The 17532-nt window shown below is 43.8% G+C and overlaps 1 protein-coding gene across 4 annotated transcripts in view; it reads right to left on the bottom strand.

Moving 5' to 3' along the window:
* TSHZ2 (teashirt zinc finger homeobox 2) overlaps positions 1-15217 on the bottom strand; it is a 233870-nt gene extending 218653 nt beyond the window's left edge. For all 4 annotated transcript variants that reach the window (XM_009684017.2, XM_009684020.2, XM_009684018.2 and 1 more), the window contains exon 1: positions 14481-15217. In XM_009684017.2, the coding sequence (XP_009682312.1) occupies positions 14481-14520 (40 nt within the window). In that variant the 5' untranslated portion in view covers positions 14521-15217. The remainder of the gene's footprint in view (positions 1-14480) is intronic.
* Between the last annotated feature and the right edge of the window lie 2315 nt (positions 15218-17532).

Below are 17532 nucleotides of genomic sequence, written 5' to 3'. Positions count from 1 at the left end.
GTTTGACAGCCCGGAAAATGCCAACATTCCTGGGATTAAATGAAAATAGAAAATTACATTTTTGCTGAAAAATATACACAGAACTTTGATATGTCAGTTTCTCTTTGTTAAAATAAACCAGGGCCCAACCAAGCACTCCCAGTGCAATTCAAAGTACAAGAAGCTAAATGAAACAGTAACCAAGATGTCGACCAACTGAAAGCTTTTAAGTTGATACCCTTTTACCCCAGGATATTAGTGAGGTGATATAACCTGCACATGCTTTGACACATTCATTTTTCTTGAGCTCAACAACACCAAAATGCTAATTTGTCCATCTTGCATTGCTGTCTTGATACGGTTTTTTTTTTCTTCCTGGCATCCAACTGCTCCACCATTTAGGACCTGTCAAACAATTATTTCTGCTGTGTGGTATCTTTTCCCCCCTCTTTGTTCTTCAAGAAAGTAAAAGTAAATAAAATTTCTTAGATATAAAAAATAAAGAACAACAATAATCTGAGTGCTCCTCTCTGGAGGTTTCCAGTCTAGGCTACAGAAGTATCGGCTTTGCTTTTGCTTCAGCTCACGGAAAAACACATGCAAACAACGACACACGGTTAGCACTGATGGTCAAATTCAACAGCTCTGTATTTTTTTTCCCTAGCACCAGTTCGTGTGTGCAAGTAGCCAGCTAGGTAGAGCCAGACCCTGGCCTTGCCCACCCCAGCTTTGACAGCACCGGCCGCGGCAGCCGTGGGCCCACGCGACATCCCGGCGGTGTCGGGCAGAGCAGAATCCAGCTCCTTGCCACAGTGTTCCCCACACAACATCACAATCAGCCAAACACATTTGTAATCTACTGCAGCTGGTGTTTCTATAATTGATAGAGATATAAAAGCCCTTTTTGCTAAAGTTGTACTTTTGTATTTTTTTTTTCCCTTGGGGGAGTTGTGAGAAAGCAGCTACAAAAAGCAAGCTTTAAATTTCAGATAATGTGGCTCCCTTTAGAATCCCAGGCTTAAAGAAAGTAGTTACAAGTTTTAGCAAAGCAAAAAAAAAAAAAAAACGGGGAGCTAAAAACAAACATTTATTTTACTTGACGTAGCAAAACAGTGGATTAAAAAGTTAAATCAATGCGCCATCTGAATGGTTCCTGCTGTAGCTGCAATTTCAAATGAAATAAGAATGTTATAAAAACTCTCACATATTAGGCACATTTGGAAATGTCTCCTTGTAACTGTTGCTTAAGTGTTCTGTCTATGAGCACTAACAGGTCACTGCACAGGAAATGCAAAAATATGTTACGTTTTAATCAGGGCATATAAAACACTGTCTAGAAAGTTACATTGCTCTTGGGAATCTGAAGTAAGTAGGGGAACTTTTACAAAGTCCAGGTCACTCTCCCCATTACATCACTGCAAAAAAAAAATTATTAGGTTAAATTATATAGATGTCATATAGTAGAACTTTCCCAGTTGCAGGATGATGGCTGCGAGATGCTTATTTCCTCGGAGAGACTCAGAATCACGCTCTTGTTCCCCTGAACATACTTTGCACGTTGAAAATACTGCATTTTAACCGAACCTAAATACTGCTAAACCACTACCATGAAAGGGGATAAACACAAAAAGGAGAAACTTTTAATGTATTCACCCTAACAACCAATTTAAGTGGCCTTAAGCTCGCCTTCCCGCGCGCACACCTCAGTGGAGGTGCATCAGACGGGGACGTACTGAAAACCTGCCCGGCGGCACCTCAGAGGTGACAAGAAACGAAAGAAGAGGCGTTAGCAGAGGTGTTTGGGAACCATTAAGCTAAAACGTCCCTAATCCAAACGAGTGGAAAACCAGACGTAGAGGTCATCATAACACCCCCACCCCCACCTCGTAAATATTTCTCCCAATGATTTACCCATGTTTAAAGCGGAATCACAAGCTGATAAAATCGCTCGTAAGTCCGCGGGGAAAGCGGAGGAGCAGCCTGAGGGCGCCCGTTTTCCGGACCGACAGGCTCAGGGTTTCCCTCACTCAGTGCAGGAGCGCGGGGGCCGGAGGCGGCCTAGCCTGCCCTCACCGCCCCGGCCTCCACTTTTGTCACTGACTTCCAGGCAGAAAGATTCGCTTTCTAAGGAAAATCTCCCATGTAGCAATAAATAAAATATAATTCCCCCCCCCGCCTCGCCCCGGAGCTGCGAGGGGGCAGCTGCCGCCCACACGGAGGGCAGCCCGCCGCGCCGGTGAGCCCTGCGCGGCCTACGTGCCGCGGCACGAAAACAGGCCTCCACCGCACCGGCCCTTTTTTCTTTTATATTTATATATTTTTAATCTAAACGGCTATCTGTTGTTGAAACTCTGGGCGTTGTTCTTCGTATTTTCTCCGAGTGTCTCGCTCGGGTACGACAACCTCTCTGGCTGCCGGTGTTTTCCCCCCTCCGCTCCGGCCTACCTGTGGCGCGGTGCGGCATGGCGCGGCGCGGCACGGCGCGGCACGGCTGCCAGCACGGGTGTCTCACAACCACGTTACCCATCGCACCCCCAAACCCGCCCAGCCCCACCCTGCGACACACAGCAATTATTTACCCTCAGGGCTTAACCTAGACAGAGACCCTAAGACGCGCTGCAGAGCTCAACCCCACGCTCTTCATGCTGCCCGGGTGTTACAGGGAAGTGTTTTTGGCAGCCACTTGACAATTTTATACTCTCTGCTCCTGCCCTCACGCCTGCTTGCCCCCGTCCTGATTTCTAGTTCCCTCCTGTTATCCGTCCGCCCGCCTCGGGGCCCCGGCACCAGCTCAAACGCACAAGCAGGGGGTTTCCGCGGCCCCGGTCGCTGCTCCGACCCAGAGCTGTCCTGCAGCAGCGAAAGCCGTTGTCCTACCTAGCTCCGGCCCAAACCGATTTTAGGGGGATGTAACCGCGCGTGGGGCGGTGTGAACGGCGCCTGCGCGGTGGAGACGGCACGCTCGGGCCACGCTGTGGCACCTGCTAAAAGTTCTTTGGCACCGGCAACCTTTGGGCTGCGTAAGTCAGCCAAATTTGGGTGGATTTGCTCAGGGAAAGCAGAAGATATGGCTGAAAATTTTTCCAGTCACTCCCAGAAAGCACAGTGGTACTACAAGTTCTTTAAAAAAAAAAAACAAAACAACAACTGATGTATGTCTTTGCAATTTTGGCCAAACAACGTCCTTCCTCAAACTTCAGGAAGAACTTTTTACAAAAGGAAACCTGCACGACGATAATAGAAATTGCTGCTCTGAGCAGCTCAGGTCTGGAAACATCAAGAAACCACTGAAGTCCAACCAAAAACACCAACAAGCCCGACGATGGGAACTGCTGTGCCCGTAGCGCGGACGTTGCGGTTACGATGGCTCTGCAGCGCTCCCAGCGTCCGGACAACTTGCGGGGCTCTCAAGGCCTCCGTTGTTTCTCTCATCTTTGCCAGCTCTTCCCTGGTTTTCCTTTTTGCTATCAGATTGCTCAACTCTTACAGTTGCAAAAGGCTGCCAGGCAGGTGCAGGCACGGAGCCTTCGGCAGCGGAGCTGGCTGCGGGAGTGTCTGCTTCTGGCTGCTCGTTCCTGCCTGCGTCCCCGCGCGCCGCCCCGCCGGCTCCTCAGCGCGTCCGGCTGCAGGCACCGGCAGGGAAAAGCAGCACAATCTACACCTCTGGCCGCAGAACAGGCTGATGGATGTGTTATTCGAGCTATTTTCCTCACGCACAAGTAAAAGAATAATCGGCCGAGGCTACAAAACTCAGGTCTGAGCCCCCCTGATTCACCCAGGGGGGACCTTGGCCTTAAATTTAAGTGCAGACCTGAAAATTCGCAGCAACTCCTCTTTAAACATTGGGCGTTCAGCTACTCATTACTGACATATCCTTTAAGGATGTGTCCTTAAATTTTGGTCTAGTTTTAAAAATACAATTTTCTCAAATACAGGCAAAATCCAGGGTTGTGAAACGGGGCTCTGGAATTTTGTTTAAGTGCTTTTTCAGTTATATATTGTGTCTGAAATCCAAAATAGAGGGAGTTTGCTATGTCAGGTGACATTTTGTTAGCTTTTGACAAGAGAAAATATTTAATACCCTCATTTTTTTCCTGCTCCGAATATTAGTTTAATTGTCACAAATAATTAAACGCTTATGAGTAAAACACATCTTTAGACATTTTGACAATACATATTAAGAGATGCTTTAAGGGAAATCTGCACAGATCGGCTTTTATTTGTTATGCTAAACGATGATGCATCTTGATTGCACTTGTTCCTTATTTGTGTGTGCAACAGGAGACGTTCTGTGAATGATCTGTAAGGAATGAAATGACAGTATTTGACAGGCTAGGAAATGTCTGGGCGAGGATACAGGCTGAGGAACCCTAGAAGGGCATTGTTTGTGGAGGGGCAATGGGATAGAGACACTCCCTTCAATCTAAGGCAATGAAAGGCGCCAGCAACTAAATTACAGTTAATAACGGTAAGAAATAAACATAAATTACATATACAAGGCTCATGCTCAAGGACTTTGGACCACTAAAAATATATATTATTATACCAATTATCAAAGAGAGACAAATTCCCATCCTGGGAGTTTGCATATGAACTCTAATAACCTACTATTCAGAAATAGAGGCAAGCATTAATTTCCACTTGAAAAGGAGCCACAGGAGAGCTTCCCAAGCCCCAGCTCCAGGGAAGGCAGCTCTACCTGGTGATTTGGCCCAGCAGGATCAGGTCTCTGTTAGAGAGGGCAGCAGGTGGCCTCTCAGGTACGGCACAACAGCCCTATACTACCTAAGATTTATTCTGAGTTCTTGTCAATACAATGGCTGAAATGACCATTCCTGAAAGGTAACGCCATGTGAAAATAACCAGAAACAATTCTTAATGAATCCATAGGCTATTGCTTGCATCATATTTCTTCTACAGGCAATACATACATTTCCACTTCAGAAAAACAACACTACCCTTGATCTAGGCTTACTATTCCTGTTGACACAAGAGAGGGACTGGAGCAAGACCCAATGGGAACTGCCTAATGCTAAATCCTGTGAAAAATTTGGATCTTTTTAGATGCCTATATAAGGATTTAGACACTTAACTTGAGAAAAAAAGTCACTCACTTAGAAAAATCAGGGCATCAAAGTTTATTGCCTGGGATTTCCAGCCACCACCAGTACTCTGTGTGTGGGGAAATGTGTATGTCCTGTTAAGTAATAATTATACTAGGTTTCTTCTGTCTCTCAAGGCAATATATGATATATTGTCAGAAATAGAAAGCTATATCCCAGGTCTGAACAAAATAAACGTAGAACAGGATGTGGGCGGAAAACTAACTGTAAGTGAATTCTCTGGTCCTGACAGTTACCAGAGACCAAAAACGCATCTGAGGATAATTTAGGGAAGTTAAGGAACTTAAATTATGCTGCCTAAAACTATCCCCTAGGAAAGATTCCTTGGCTTGGAAGTTCACAGAGCTCAGCGTTGCCTGACCGACCGTGAGCCCTTCGCCTCCCGGGAACTCCTGGGCTTCAGGAGGTGGCGCAGAATGGATAAAATTTGGCTTCATGTCCCCTTGCCGGCGCGTTCCCACGATGCCCCTGCAGAAGGGCTCCAGCAGGGAGCCAGGAGCAGAGCTGCTGTTAGACCTTGAGGAAACCAGCAAATACCTCCAGGCTTCAGTTTGCCGTTTTGTAAAGTGAAGGGAAAATATTCTGCTTCACTGGGGTTATTTTGAGGACTACATCGCATTAGTAAGAAATTCTCAGAAGAAAGGTGTTAAGTGTGAAGAAATAGTACTCTACTTCCTATCAAAGCACATGTATACAAGCAGGAAACATGCAGCTAATCAAAAGCATTAGAAAGCTTTTAATTTTTTAGCATTTAATGCTACAGATGATCAATATAACTACTTAGCTTCTTTCTCCTTTCGCATGTTAATTTAATGCTACTTGCCTGTGTTTATAAATGCTATGACTTGCCTGAAAAATGCATAAAAATAATTTTAGTACATCAATATACCAGCTAGAATAAGGTTATGGAGTGGGTCATTTCCCCAAAAAGCATTTGTAGAGGGTTTTGTTTCTTCACTGCAAAACTGTACATCATGAAAAGATCCAGCTCTTCTCTGTGGAGTCCGCTCACACTGTAGGAAGTAAATGAGTTGATATTACATGTACGGAAAAAACTGCTGGCTGGATGAACTGAGATGGTGATTCCTAGTGTAATTTATACAAAATTATTTATATATGGAAAACTTGGAGTAAAATCTTCCTTTTCTACCATAAAAATGACTTCTGTCCAACTGGAGGGTCAGTGATAGAAATGGGTTTATTGTCTGCACAGGCTGAACTGCGCTTTGGTACATTCAGATTTTCATTCCAATCTGCTCTAAGCAGAGTTTCACTAGGAAAAGTCTCTGCTATCAGGGCATCTCAGTGAATTTAATTATTTTCATTAAAAACAAGAATTGTGTGCTGCTGCTTTTTTAGTAGAAATTGTGCACTGATCCCACATAAGCAGACCAAATATCACTCTAGCAAAGATGCTTTGGGAATATTTAATAGCATTTTTTAAGTTATGAAAGCAATACTGGATGAGATTTACTACAATTTAAGATAAGTGGATCTTAATTTTATATGAACAGAGAGACTTCAAAAATAACTAGAAAGAGTTCTTATTATACTATACTGGAATATTAGGCCTTGTGCAAAATTGGCCCTTTTCTCTTTTACATACATAAAAACAAGCACGACAAGCTTTTCAATTAAATGAGTCTTTTGAGAGAGAGGCAGGAAGAGCTAGAAAGCTCCTTATAACTTTATTGCTTTTCATCTTTGCCAGGTAGGGATGTATATTAAAACTGACGGGTTCTTTCTAATACATGGTCCTATCTGCAAGGTTTTTCTTCTAATTTGACCTATCAAGGTTAAGGGTTATCCAAAAGTGGAATGGAAGGGTTGGTCTTGGTTGATTTTCCCCATATGTTCAGTAGTTTTGCTTTTCCATTGCCACCTAGAGCTAAGGATGCTTCCCATAGTCTCTTTAGCATTATGAGTAACTTTAATGAGTCCCAATATCATTAGACGATAGCAGTTTACAGAATACATAGAGAAAAGACACAGAAAGGAATAAGACACAGCTATAATAGATACAAGCCATGGAGATGAAAGAAAGAAGTCAGCATCTCATTTACATTAATACAATAAACATACAGCATTAATGTTGCTAGCTGTAATTTTTTTTTCAATGAAGTCAAGTCCGATTATATCTGAAAAAGGCAGGCTGCGCATTCCTCACGGGTCTTGCAAGTGCTTAGGCTTTAAAGAACAGTTCCTGGCTATTAACTTTCTAGATTTAATTGCCACTAAAAAACAATCTCCATGAAACTTCAGTTGAAAGCCACTCCTCAAAAACCAATGGTCTGATCTTTCAAAGTCCAAACTGTTTCGTTTATAGCAATACAAATTCAGAGCTGCTATTCAAGTATCTCCACTCCATCATTATGTTATGCATTTTGTTTACTGTATCATGTGTGTGCATGTATGTAATTATATACACATTCACATAAGCCACAGTTCATCATGAGACTCAGTCAGAAGCAATATGGCCAAAAATCACAAATCACACCCTCAAAAATAATGAGACTAGCTGAAAATTATGAGATGTTAAAAAGCATAACTTTGAAGTTCATGGTATTTTTATTTTAGCATAGGAACTTTTAGATTGCATGTTTTCAAGCTTTTTAGTTCCATAGCAAAAGGTTTTAAATACATTTTCCTTTTAAAAAGCATATGGAGCACCTGGATAATCACCAGACTCCAGGAACTGTGAATTTAAAGCAAATACACACTAACAGAGGACTTTCAGTGGACGTAACGCCTAACATCACAGGAATTTTAACATGTGGGCAAATATCAGTAGAACAATTAAAAAGTGCTCTAAACAACCAAGATTTCCAGCTCATACCGCTGAGAACTGTGCATCGCTCTCCCAGGTAGGTGCACGACTATCCTTCTCCCAGGTGTGTACGGGTGCATACAGAAAGCGAATCTATTTCCAGTATATTTAGCACTGTTTCATTTGGCTGTTGAATTTTACTAATACCTAGGACCATCATGTGCTGTACATTTTAAACTTTGTATTTTTCACAATCTAATCCTGTCCTTTTGTAACTATTGTTATGACTTTCTTTTTTGTAGGGCAAAGGGAGAAAATATTTCTTTTAGGGAAACAAAGATTCTCTTCATTTTTCTAAACTAAACACTTAATGCAACACTTAGATCATAAGACCAGTTTTTCCACTTCTTTTCTCCTGAGAAACCTCACAAGGTAACGAATGAAAAGGCTGCAACAGTTAAAGAGGGATGTGCAAATCTAATGGGAAACAGTGTGCTTCTGTGATGCGTTTCTCCTTGAAACCTTAAAAATACACCGCTCACTGTCAAGGTGTTTCTGAGCTGCAAAAGATGTTATTATAACATGGTTAAAAATGACTAGGCACCAAGACCTAACAGCCTCGAGAGAGAGGTCACCTTAATGAGAAAGAACTGATTTTAGTGTCTAAAACTAAATGGAACTTTTAGGCTTTCGATTTGCAGAGCAGTCCCCATGCATTTAGGTGAGAGCTGCTGCTGCTGCTGTGCAGGACATAGCATAATGTATTTAAAAGGATTCTTTAAAAGACCATATCACCAAGAAATAGTGCCCAAAAATGAACACAGAGAATGGAAACACATTTTAGAACGGAAGTTAGCAGAACAAGTAAAATATATCAGTCATACAAACTTCAGAAAAGAGTGGGGAACCATTAGTAACGTAAGTTAACTGCCCGAAGTCTCCCTAGATTTCAAAGGCAGGTTGTGTTTAAAAGCTTAATGGTAGAATCTGGTCCCTCTTTGGACACTAACTATAAGTATTTTTCAGTAACAGTTAGTTTTGCAGCTAAACAGCCCGGCCTCACATCTGCAGTCTTTACACAGGCCAGTTACCCACTGAAGCAAAGTGCTGAGTAAGAACTGCAGAACTGGGCCCACTTTCATGTAAATTATTGTAATTAAATAGATAATGAAAAATTACTGCTCTTGCCCGAATGAAATGTAAGACTTCAGCTGAGAGTGTAATGTGTTTCCAATTGACTCCGGTATCAGATTCGGAGACGGATGGAAATGTCTCTCTGCTTGCATGAGCATGCATTAGAAGTAAAACTTCACAAATATTTTCATTTGAGGGAGAAGAAGGGGGAAAAAAGTGCTATTTTAATAATAAAGGCAGTAGGATCCTCTTTTTTCAGGCTTAATATGATACACACGTCCCAATCCAAGAGGCAGTAAGTACAGAGAATTTGAATCATTTTACTCTGCATTTACTAATAATACGTCATCCGTTAGAAGAACCAGGCCTTATTCTCCCCTCCACTAGCTGACATGATTTTTTTTTTTTTTTATACATTTGAGCTCTTAAGATCTGCACAATAGCTTAACACAATAAGTGTTTAGCCTCTGGTTCCAACTGTAATTGATAGAGTACAGTTCCATTCCCTCTGCTGCTGCTAAGTTGGGAATTGCAGCCACAGCAACTGACAGCTTTTTTTTTTTTTTTCTTTTTCCATGAGTCTGGAGTTACTCTCTGGGAGTGATGTCCTCATTGGGATGTGAAGTAAAATGACGAGAGAAAGGCTCACCGTAGCCCTGTGCGACAGAGGAACTCCAGGGACCTCATCTAGGGGAAACAGTGACTCGAGGTGGGTGCTGCTAATGAGAGCAAAAAATCAGGAGAAAGCTCCGGGAGGATATACCCAAACCCTGCAGTTTTGAAGAAAACGGGCTTTTCAATTAGCGAGCACAGAGGAGGGAGATCATTTACACAAAAGAATTTCTGACAATGAGCATGTTTTTAACTGTACTATAAAATGATGTCATTTACTGACAGAAATGTCTTTTATATTACAGTCACAGTGTCTGAACTCTTGGAGAGTCCCAGTCTTTATGCGGTGGTAATATACGGTGCTCTGATATGTGAGATTAACATTGAAATAAGCAAACAACTGCAACGAATGTGATTTCAGACTGTCCCATTCAGGCCTGAGTTCTGTCTTGGGGACGAATATTCAGCAGCTTCGGACGTAGTAGCCCGATACCAGAATTTAATGCAGATGGCAACTAGTTCGGTAGATCTTTAGTTGGAAAAGTAACCTATTTTTGGAATCTATTTAATTAAGCGGTAGGTAAAGCCTCCTCTTGTTTGTGCGCACCTTGGCTTTTTTGTCATCTGTCAGTGTCGTGATGTGCATGGTAACGGAAAGGTTCTCAGGCAGGAGCTATTTAGGTGGTTTTGATGTGCGCTTGCTTTTCTGGAGGATGTTTAAACAAAGCAGTGCTGCCATTTCTACAGTTTTGTTCAGTACTGCTCGCTTGGAACCTGTTTCTATTGCCCGCGTAATAAAGGATACCAATAATATTTAAAAAGCCACAACCCTCTTGGTTATTAATACATATATATACTGCCTCCTTTAAACACAGGAATACACATATCAGACCTAGCTGGTAGTCTGCTCTGCTCTCTGAAGGAAGCAGAATTTCACTTTCTAAAAATGTTTCTGTTTTAAACAACCTTTACCATTAAGGGGCAAATTGCAGCTCTAAAGTAATGACTGTGAGCTGTCTTCTGTTTGCTGCTGTATGAGGACTTTTTCAAAAATAAAACTGCATTATTCATCTACAGCGCCAATAAACAAAATAAATGTGACTGAGATCAGTTTCTGCTGTACTTTTCAACAGCTTTGGTTCTGAGATAGCCTACTGGAGCTAGGAGAGAAAGAAAGGAAGAAATATAAAATTGCAGCCGGAAAAGGCGTTAAGTCCAGATTCTTCTTCTTCGCAGGCTTTAAAAAGCAAACTAGCAATTCATGATCACATAATAAAATATGCACATTTAAACAAGCTGCAGGGGGAAAGGAGAGTTTAATCCAGTGAAATTGTGTTTGAAAGCTATTTCATACCCCTAGGAATAAAATCTGAATAGCAATTCTGCTTTGCTCCCACCCTTTTTCCACCCTTCCGTTAATATATTACCATTTGTTATGGAATTGTTACAAGAGTTCTACCCCAGAGGTAGCTGCATTTCGTGGAACGACGAAGTACTTTCTGGGCCTGATTCCCTTCTTACTCACTGGAATAGACAGATAGCATTCACTGCAACTGCACCGATGTCAGTGCAGCTATTTTTGATTTGCACCCAAGTAAGAGAAAAATTAGGCCCACAGCTGGTAAAGCCCTTTGTGATTCATTTGGCTGAAAGCTCACAACACAAATGGGTTGTTTATTGTAAACAGAAGTATGTTATTAAAGCAGGTGCTGAGACAGAGAGATCTCAGTACCTGCTTTAAGAATTATCGGAATGGAAACGATGGTCTTAAAAGAATGACGATTCAAAAAAGATTCAGCCTTGCGAAGATCAAAATGCATTTGATACAGTTTCTGGGTTGATGTGAAATAAAGTAGCTTTAAAAGTATAATTCGAGATTTAAAATCCCCATCATCAAACATAAATAGTGTCCCATTTATCCAATTACACTACCTTGTTTCGTTACAGTGGTCTGTAATATATTTCTTAGGAATACAAGGCTTAAAATTAATAATAGAAAAGGACAAAATTGCCACGTATATTTCTCTAGATAGGTTTTCATCTAGCAGCAGGACTTCACTTCTGATTCACTTGCTGGTTCTCTCTAACCTTTACATTATTCATTAATCAAACTCGAAACCTGCTTTCAAAGTCAGTGCATGGGAGTAATTATTTACAGTTGTGCATAGTATTTAATTTTAAGCAATGACAAAAGCATGCATGTCCAGAATCATAAGGCTTATCATTTCTCTTCTGTTGGAGGTGAACTACCTAAAGAAGCTAAAAGTTGCAAACTTCTCTTCAATATCTCTGCTGCCATCAAGACAAAACGCAGTGCAACTGATACCTTTGAACTTGTGCAAGTAAAAATAAATAAAAGTGAAAATTAAGTAATATATAATGTATTAACTCCTTTAAATAAAAGGAATAAGAAGCTTTGCTATCAGCCTTGATGAGCGATTCATTTCTTATTGCACAGTCTGTCTACTGTCACTTTGAGGTATTTTTCACTAAATAAAACAAAACCTCAGTACTATCCCTGAAAATGAAAGTCAGTTTTAAGAACTATATACAACAGGCACGTCTGCTTTTTGAAACCCCCCCCCCGACCCCCTACAAACCCACACATACAACTTCAAAGCAGAAGAACTACTGCAAATGTATAAACCTACTTCAAATCGGTTATGCTGGCTGAAACCGGGCTGCATTTGCAGTATTTTGCTCACCTGAAACAACATTGATCTGAGGACAAATATAATCAAAGAAATGCACCACTGAAGACCAATGCACATTTTATAATGAGAACAGGAAAGGAGAGACGTTACTGTGGTCATTCAAATCTCTATCTCATTACTAAGACTCCCAAAAATACTGTAACGTTCTGGATAAAAAAACATATCTTACTGTATTCTTAGCCGGGAAATCCTGGGAAACAACAATATGGGCTTTGCTTGCAAGAATTTACTTACTCTATAGCCTGTGTTCCTAAAAAAGGACAGAGTGCCCCTTCTACAAAAAGATACTACGCACATTCCAAGTGAAAATCCTACTTTGAAAAGAAAATAAAAAGATGCCTTATACTGACAGAAAGAAAAAAGGAGCAATTCTAGCACTGTCACTGAGATGATCAGCATCCATGAAAAAATAGCTATTTATCCTGTAAGTTGAAAATGTTAATGCCTTATTCAGAGATAACCTCTTTGTGAATAAAACAATAATAGCAACTCATCAGAGAGTACTTCCAAATACCTATATATGTATGCATTTCCATCTTTGCTATTATTTATAGTTAAAGCAGATCTTTGTTTGCCAGGAAACATGCTAGCAACCTGCATAGGCACATTGGTTATGTCCCAAAAGTCTCTGCCCGCACACCTATATGAATACGGCAAAATGCGTATAAGTTTACAAAAGTTATGCATGCTCAGTCTCTCAAAAATAACATTTACCTTTGAATGAATCCCAAGCACTACTTTTCAAAGTTTATTCCACTGTGTCACTAAACTTGCCCATACATTTTGTCCCATATGTAATATGCTAAAGTGAGAAAATACTCAGATGGGGGAGGAAAAATTAGCAGACAATTTTTTAAACTGAGGACATAAAAAAAGAGTTTTCTTTAGAAATAGAACTAATCTGAAGAAGGATACCAGGAAAAAAAGAAGGGAAAAAACCCGCCTACATTAAAAGCCAAACAAGATAATAATTGTGCATGTCTGGCTAAGAGAATCTAGAGGGCAAGCCTTACGTCATTGGCACTTGGGTTACCATGGTGAGTGATTTATTGATATATATCAAGAATGAATAGATCAAAGGCAGCAAGATGACAGGTGATCAATCAAATGTCAAATCAAAGCTGGCAATCAACTGGAAAGCTGATTTTTCAGTGGGTGGGTCTGGCAGAAGAAAAATGAACTTCCATATTGCGCTTCCCAGAAACAAAACCCCACCACACTATTAAAAAAAAATAAAAAGCAATTAAGCAGCCTGAAAGAAAACTCTTTGAAAAGATTTACTATACAGGCCCACTCATCTGTTTCTTTTTCTCGGCCCCCGAAAGAAAAAGAACACCCTACAAATGACAGAACAAAACACTTCCAAAGTTGCAAACTATTTTCTTCTTAAAAAAAATAATAATAATAATTGCAAAACCACTTGGCATGTGCAAATATATCAACTCGGAGAGCAAACAAAAGAAGAATTTGATTTGAAAATGCGGATTGTCTTCTAACAGTCAGAACGTTTCATTTTATTTCCTGTTGCAATTTTCACCACTGATGATCAAAGGCTGAACTTCCCCACCGGGTTCATCGGCAGAGACAGTCCCTGTACTATTTCAGGCATACACAACACACACACACACACACACACACACACGCACACACACACACACACAGAGAGACACGCGCGCACACACCCGGCCAGCGTTGCCACCAGAAACACGGCAAAATTAAAGGTTAAACACACCGACCCACTTCGCGAAACGCACGTTTTTAAAACCAAAACCAGCATTAAGATAGGAAAAAAAAAAAAGAGGGGCGCAAGCGGGCCGGGGCCGGGAGGGCGCGGGCTGCCGAAAGTTGGGGGGAAGTTTGGCCGGGGCAGCGCGGGCGCGGGGCTCCGCGGAGGCTCCGCGGGCGCCGCCGGGTCGGGGCCAGCCCGAGCCCGAGCCCGAGCCCGAGCCCGAGCCCGAGGAAGGGTCTTGGCAAGCGGGGATGAAACTGGCTCGCTAGAGTTGCGGAGGGGAAAGGAGGGGGAGGGGGATAAATAAATAAAGATCCAGCCCGGAAAAGCAAGGGTGACCCTAAATAATAATAAAGATGGGGGGTAGGAGTGGAAGGAGTGGAGAGACACGGAGGCTGTGTAAGGGGATGGCTTCTCCTTACCTGCAGCCCGTTTGGGTGCTTGCTGTTTCCTCCTTGGCATCGCTCTACTTTCTCCAATCTCACTTCTGTCCCCAGATCCGAGAGCCCTGAGACGCTCCTGAGTCGTGTTTCTCTGCCTCTGCCTCTCAGCTGCTTTCCCCAGCACCCCCCAGACAAGCCTCCCCTGCCCCCCTCCTTTCCACTTCACTGATAGGAACCTGTTTGGTTTTTTATTTTATTTTAGAGGTCTAGGTTTCTTTCTCTCTCTCTCTCTCTTTTTTTTTTGGTTGGCTTTTCTTTCTTTCTTTCTTTCTTTCTTTTTTTTTTTTTTTAACTGTTGCAACACTTGCTTTGCTTTGATTCAAACATCCAAGATCAGGAGCAAATGAAAGGCGCCCACAGTGCCAGAGAACGGTAATAAATAAATAACAAAATAGATATGTATATATTAAAAAGGCAGCTCTGGAAAGACTGTGGGGCTGGCTGGCTTCCTCCCTTTCCTCTCCTCTCCTCCTCCTCCTCGCAGAGCCGTATGGCGGAGCGGTGCCCGGGTGTGCGTGGTGTGTGTGTGCGTGCGTGTGTGTGTGCGCGGAGCGCTGCAGGTTCGCTGCTGTCAGATGCCAGGCAGTGAGTGATATGGGAGAGGACAGGGAGGCTTTGGATGGAAGGAAATCTGGTATTCACACACACACACACACGCACGCACACACACACACACACACGCACGCACACACACACACGCACACACACACACACACACACACACACACACGCACAGGCAGGGCGAGGCGATGCCAGCAAACATCGATCCACTGAGCAAACTGAACATTAACAAACTCCTCCTCCGCGACCTGATGACAGGAGGAAATTTACTCCGCGCAGACAGGCGGCAGGCAGTTTATTAAAGAGACAGGGCGCGCCGGCACCGCGCCGGGCAGCACCTGGGCCGCGCCCCGCGCCGCCCCGCGCGCCCGCTCCCACGCGCGCGCCCGCCCCCACGCGCGCTATCCGCGCGCGCCCGTTCCCACGCCCCCCCCACTCCGCGCCCCCCCACTCCCCCGTTTCCAACCCCCTCCCCACCGTGCCCCTTCCTGCCCCCTCCGGGCCGGAAAGTTTGTTTTCCGCGTGGACCCGCGTGGGGCAGCGGCAGCAGGTCCTGAGCCCTCGGGCCCTGGCGCCACCGTCCTTCGCCCCGTCAAGGCGTTTTCCCTGGGATAATCTAGGTAGCGAGTCGCCTAGCCGGGATACCGTAGCTACGAAGCGGTCACCCGAGACGGCGGCCGGCCGGCCCTCGCCTTCGCCGTGGCGCTCGGCGGATGCTAGTGTTTTAGCCGTGCTTTCCAGCGGTGTAAATGCCAGCTCAGCGCTGGGGGCAGGAAGGCCTCTCGTGGCACATGGTCTTATTCTAATCGTTGTCTGCATGGTAGTGACCGCAGGAGGCATCAGCTGTCCTGAACACAAAGTCTGTGTCCAGGTAAACGCCAGCATTACCCGAGGCCTCCTTTGGGGCCCTTCTGAGGCGCCCGGGGGAGCCGGGTTATTATATAGTGCTTAAGCATCCAGGGCTCTTCCAGCTCCCCGGTGGCACTTGGATTTTAAGGGGATTCCGCTACGCCCCTGGGGTGCTCCCAGGCCCCTCCGAGCCGTCCCGGCGGTTGCTTGCCCTGCCAGAGGGAGCCCACAAAACTGCCGGGCCGAGGAGGGGCGGGTGAGGCGCGAGTCTGGAGGAAGCTCGGTCGCTAAAGCGGAGATAACCCCTACTCCCAGGCCTGGTGGGGTCCTTTCAGGGTTTTTCCCACCGCTGCGGTGAGCACCTTGAGGTTTTAAAAATGCTTCGGGGCTGACGGGATGGGTTCAGTTCTGTGCGTTTAGTTCTCATTTGTAGGAGAATTCGTGTCGCTGGATTTCACAGCGCTCGACAGCCGGAATTTGTAACGGAACCGAGTTCTCGGGTGTTACTGTAAAGGTATTTGTATCTTTCCAAGGAAATTATTGTCATTAAGAGAAATAATTTGCATCCCACTCACCCTGCTCTGTCAGGCCGGGCTCTGTCGGGATGCGCTGGCGGTAACTCGACGGCTGTAGCTGGTGTCAGCTGGTGGCCTGCAGCCCTCCTGCCCGAGCTCGGCCAGGCTGTGAGCTTCCAAGGGAAGACCCCTAACCAAGCGCTGCGTTTAGCAGCCTCGTAGGAGATGGTGTTTATGAAAGCGTCCAGCTACCTGATTTGGTAGTCCACTTAAATTATTTGATAGCCTTCCCTATATGAACTCGACCAATTTTTGTAAGCAATTTAAAAGTATTTATTGGTGCAAGTAAATGCTTAGTTTGAAAGACAAAACTGGATAGCACTCCTATAAAACAGCCATTTTTTCCGCTTCTGCCTGGCATAACTCACTCAGAAGTGAAGAGCCACCCTTGAATCAGTTAGAATTGCTTGGACCTCTTATACCTGCATTTAGCGTGTGTAAAACCCTACCTTGCGCACACCTGGGGATTTCCGATTTGCCTGCAGTTCAGACAAGTGTAAACGCAGGGCAAAGCGTGGCCGCGGCGTCAGCGGCGTCAGCGGCGTCTGAGCAGTTATACCCTCGCTGTCCTTTGACGAGATGGCACGCTATCTAATTTATAAGGGAGGCACTGGACCTGGATCAAGTAGTTCAGCAGCAGGATGGCAGGCAGCCTCATATTTGCTTTTCACATTGATTTGCGATTTTAAACCCTTCATGTTCTGTGTCTCAGTTCCCACGTCAGTAAAATGGAGATACTTCTAGTTACAGTTTCATACTTGTGCTCCCTGGTTGCATCCAGAAAGGTGTTGTGCCTCTGATTAGGATAGTTTGTTTATTAGGAGGAATTGTGTATTAAAAGCTTTTTTAACACTGTGACATTTTTATTAACCGTTCTGCCAAACCTTGGGACATGATGTAATGTCTTGGGACATCAGCAAGCATCTGGGGCGAACAGAATCCCCTCGGTTTTTGACCTCTCCTGCATCTGGGATCTGCTACTTCTGTGCAGATTTAAAAGATACAAACTCTAGATTTAAGTAAAACAGTGATTCAGCGTAGCCCGG

The sequence above is a fragment of the Struthio camelus genome, chromosome 18 (genome assembly GCF_040807025.1).
Source record: "Struthio camelus isolate bStrCam1 chromosome 18, bStrCam1.hap1, whole genome shotgun sequence".
NCBI classification, from domain to species: domain Eukaryota; kingdom Metazoa; phylum Chordata; class Aves; order Struthioniformes; family Struthionidae; genus Struthio; species Struthio camelus.
This window is presented reverse-complemented; position numbering and strand designations above follow the sequence as displayed.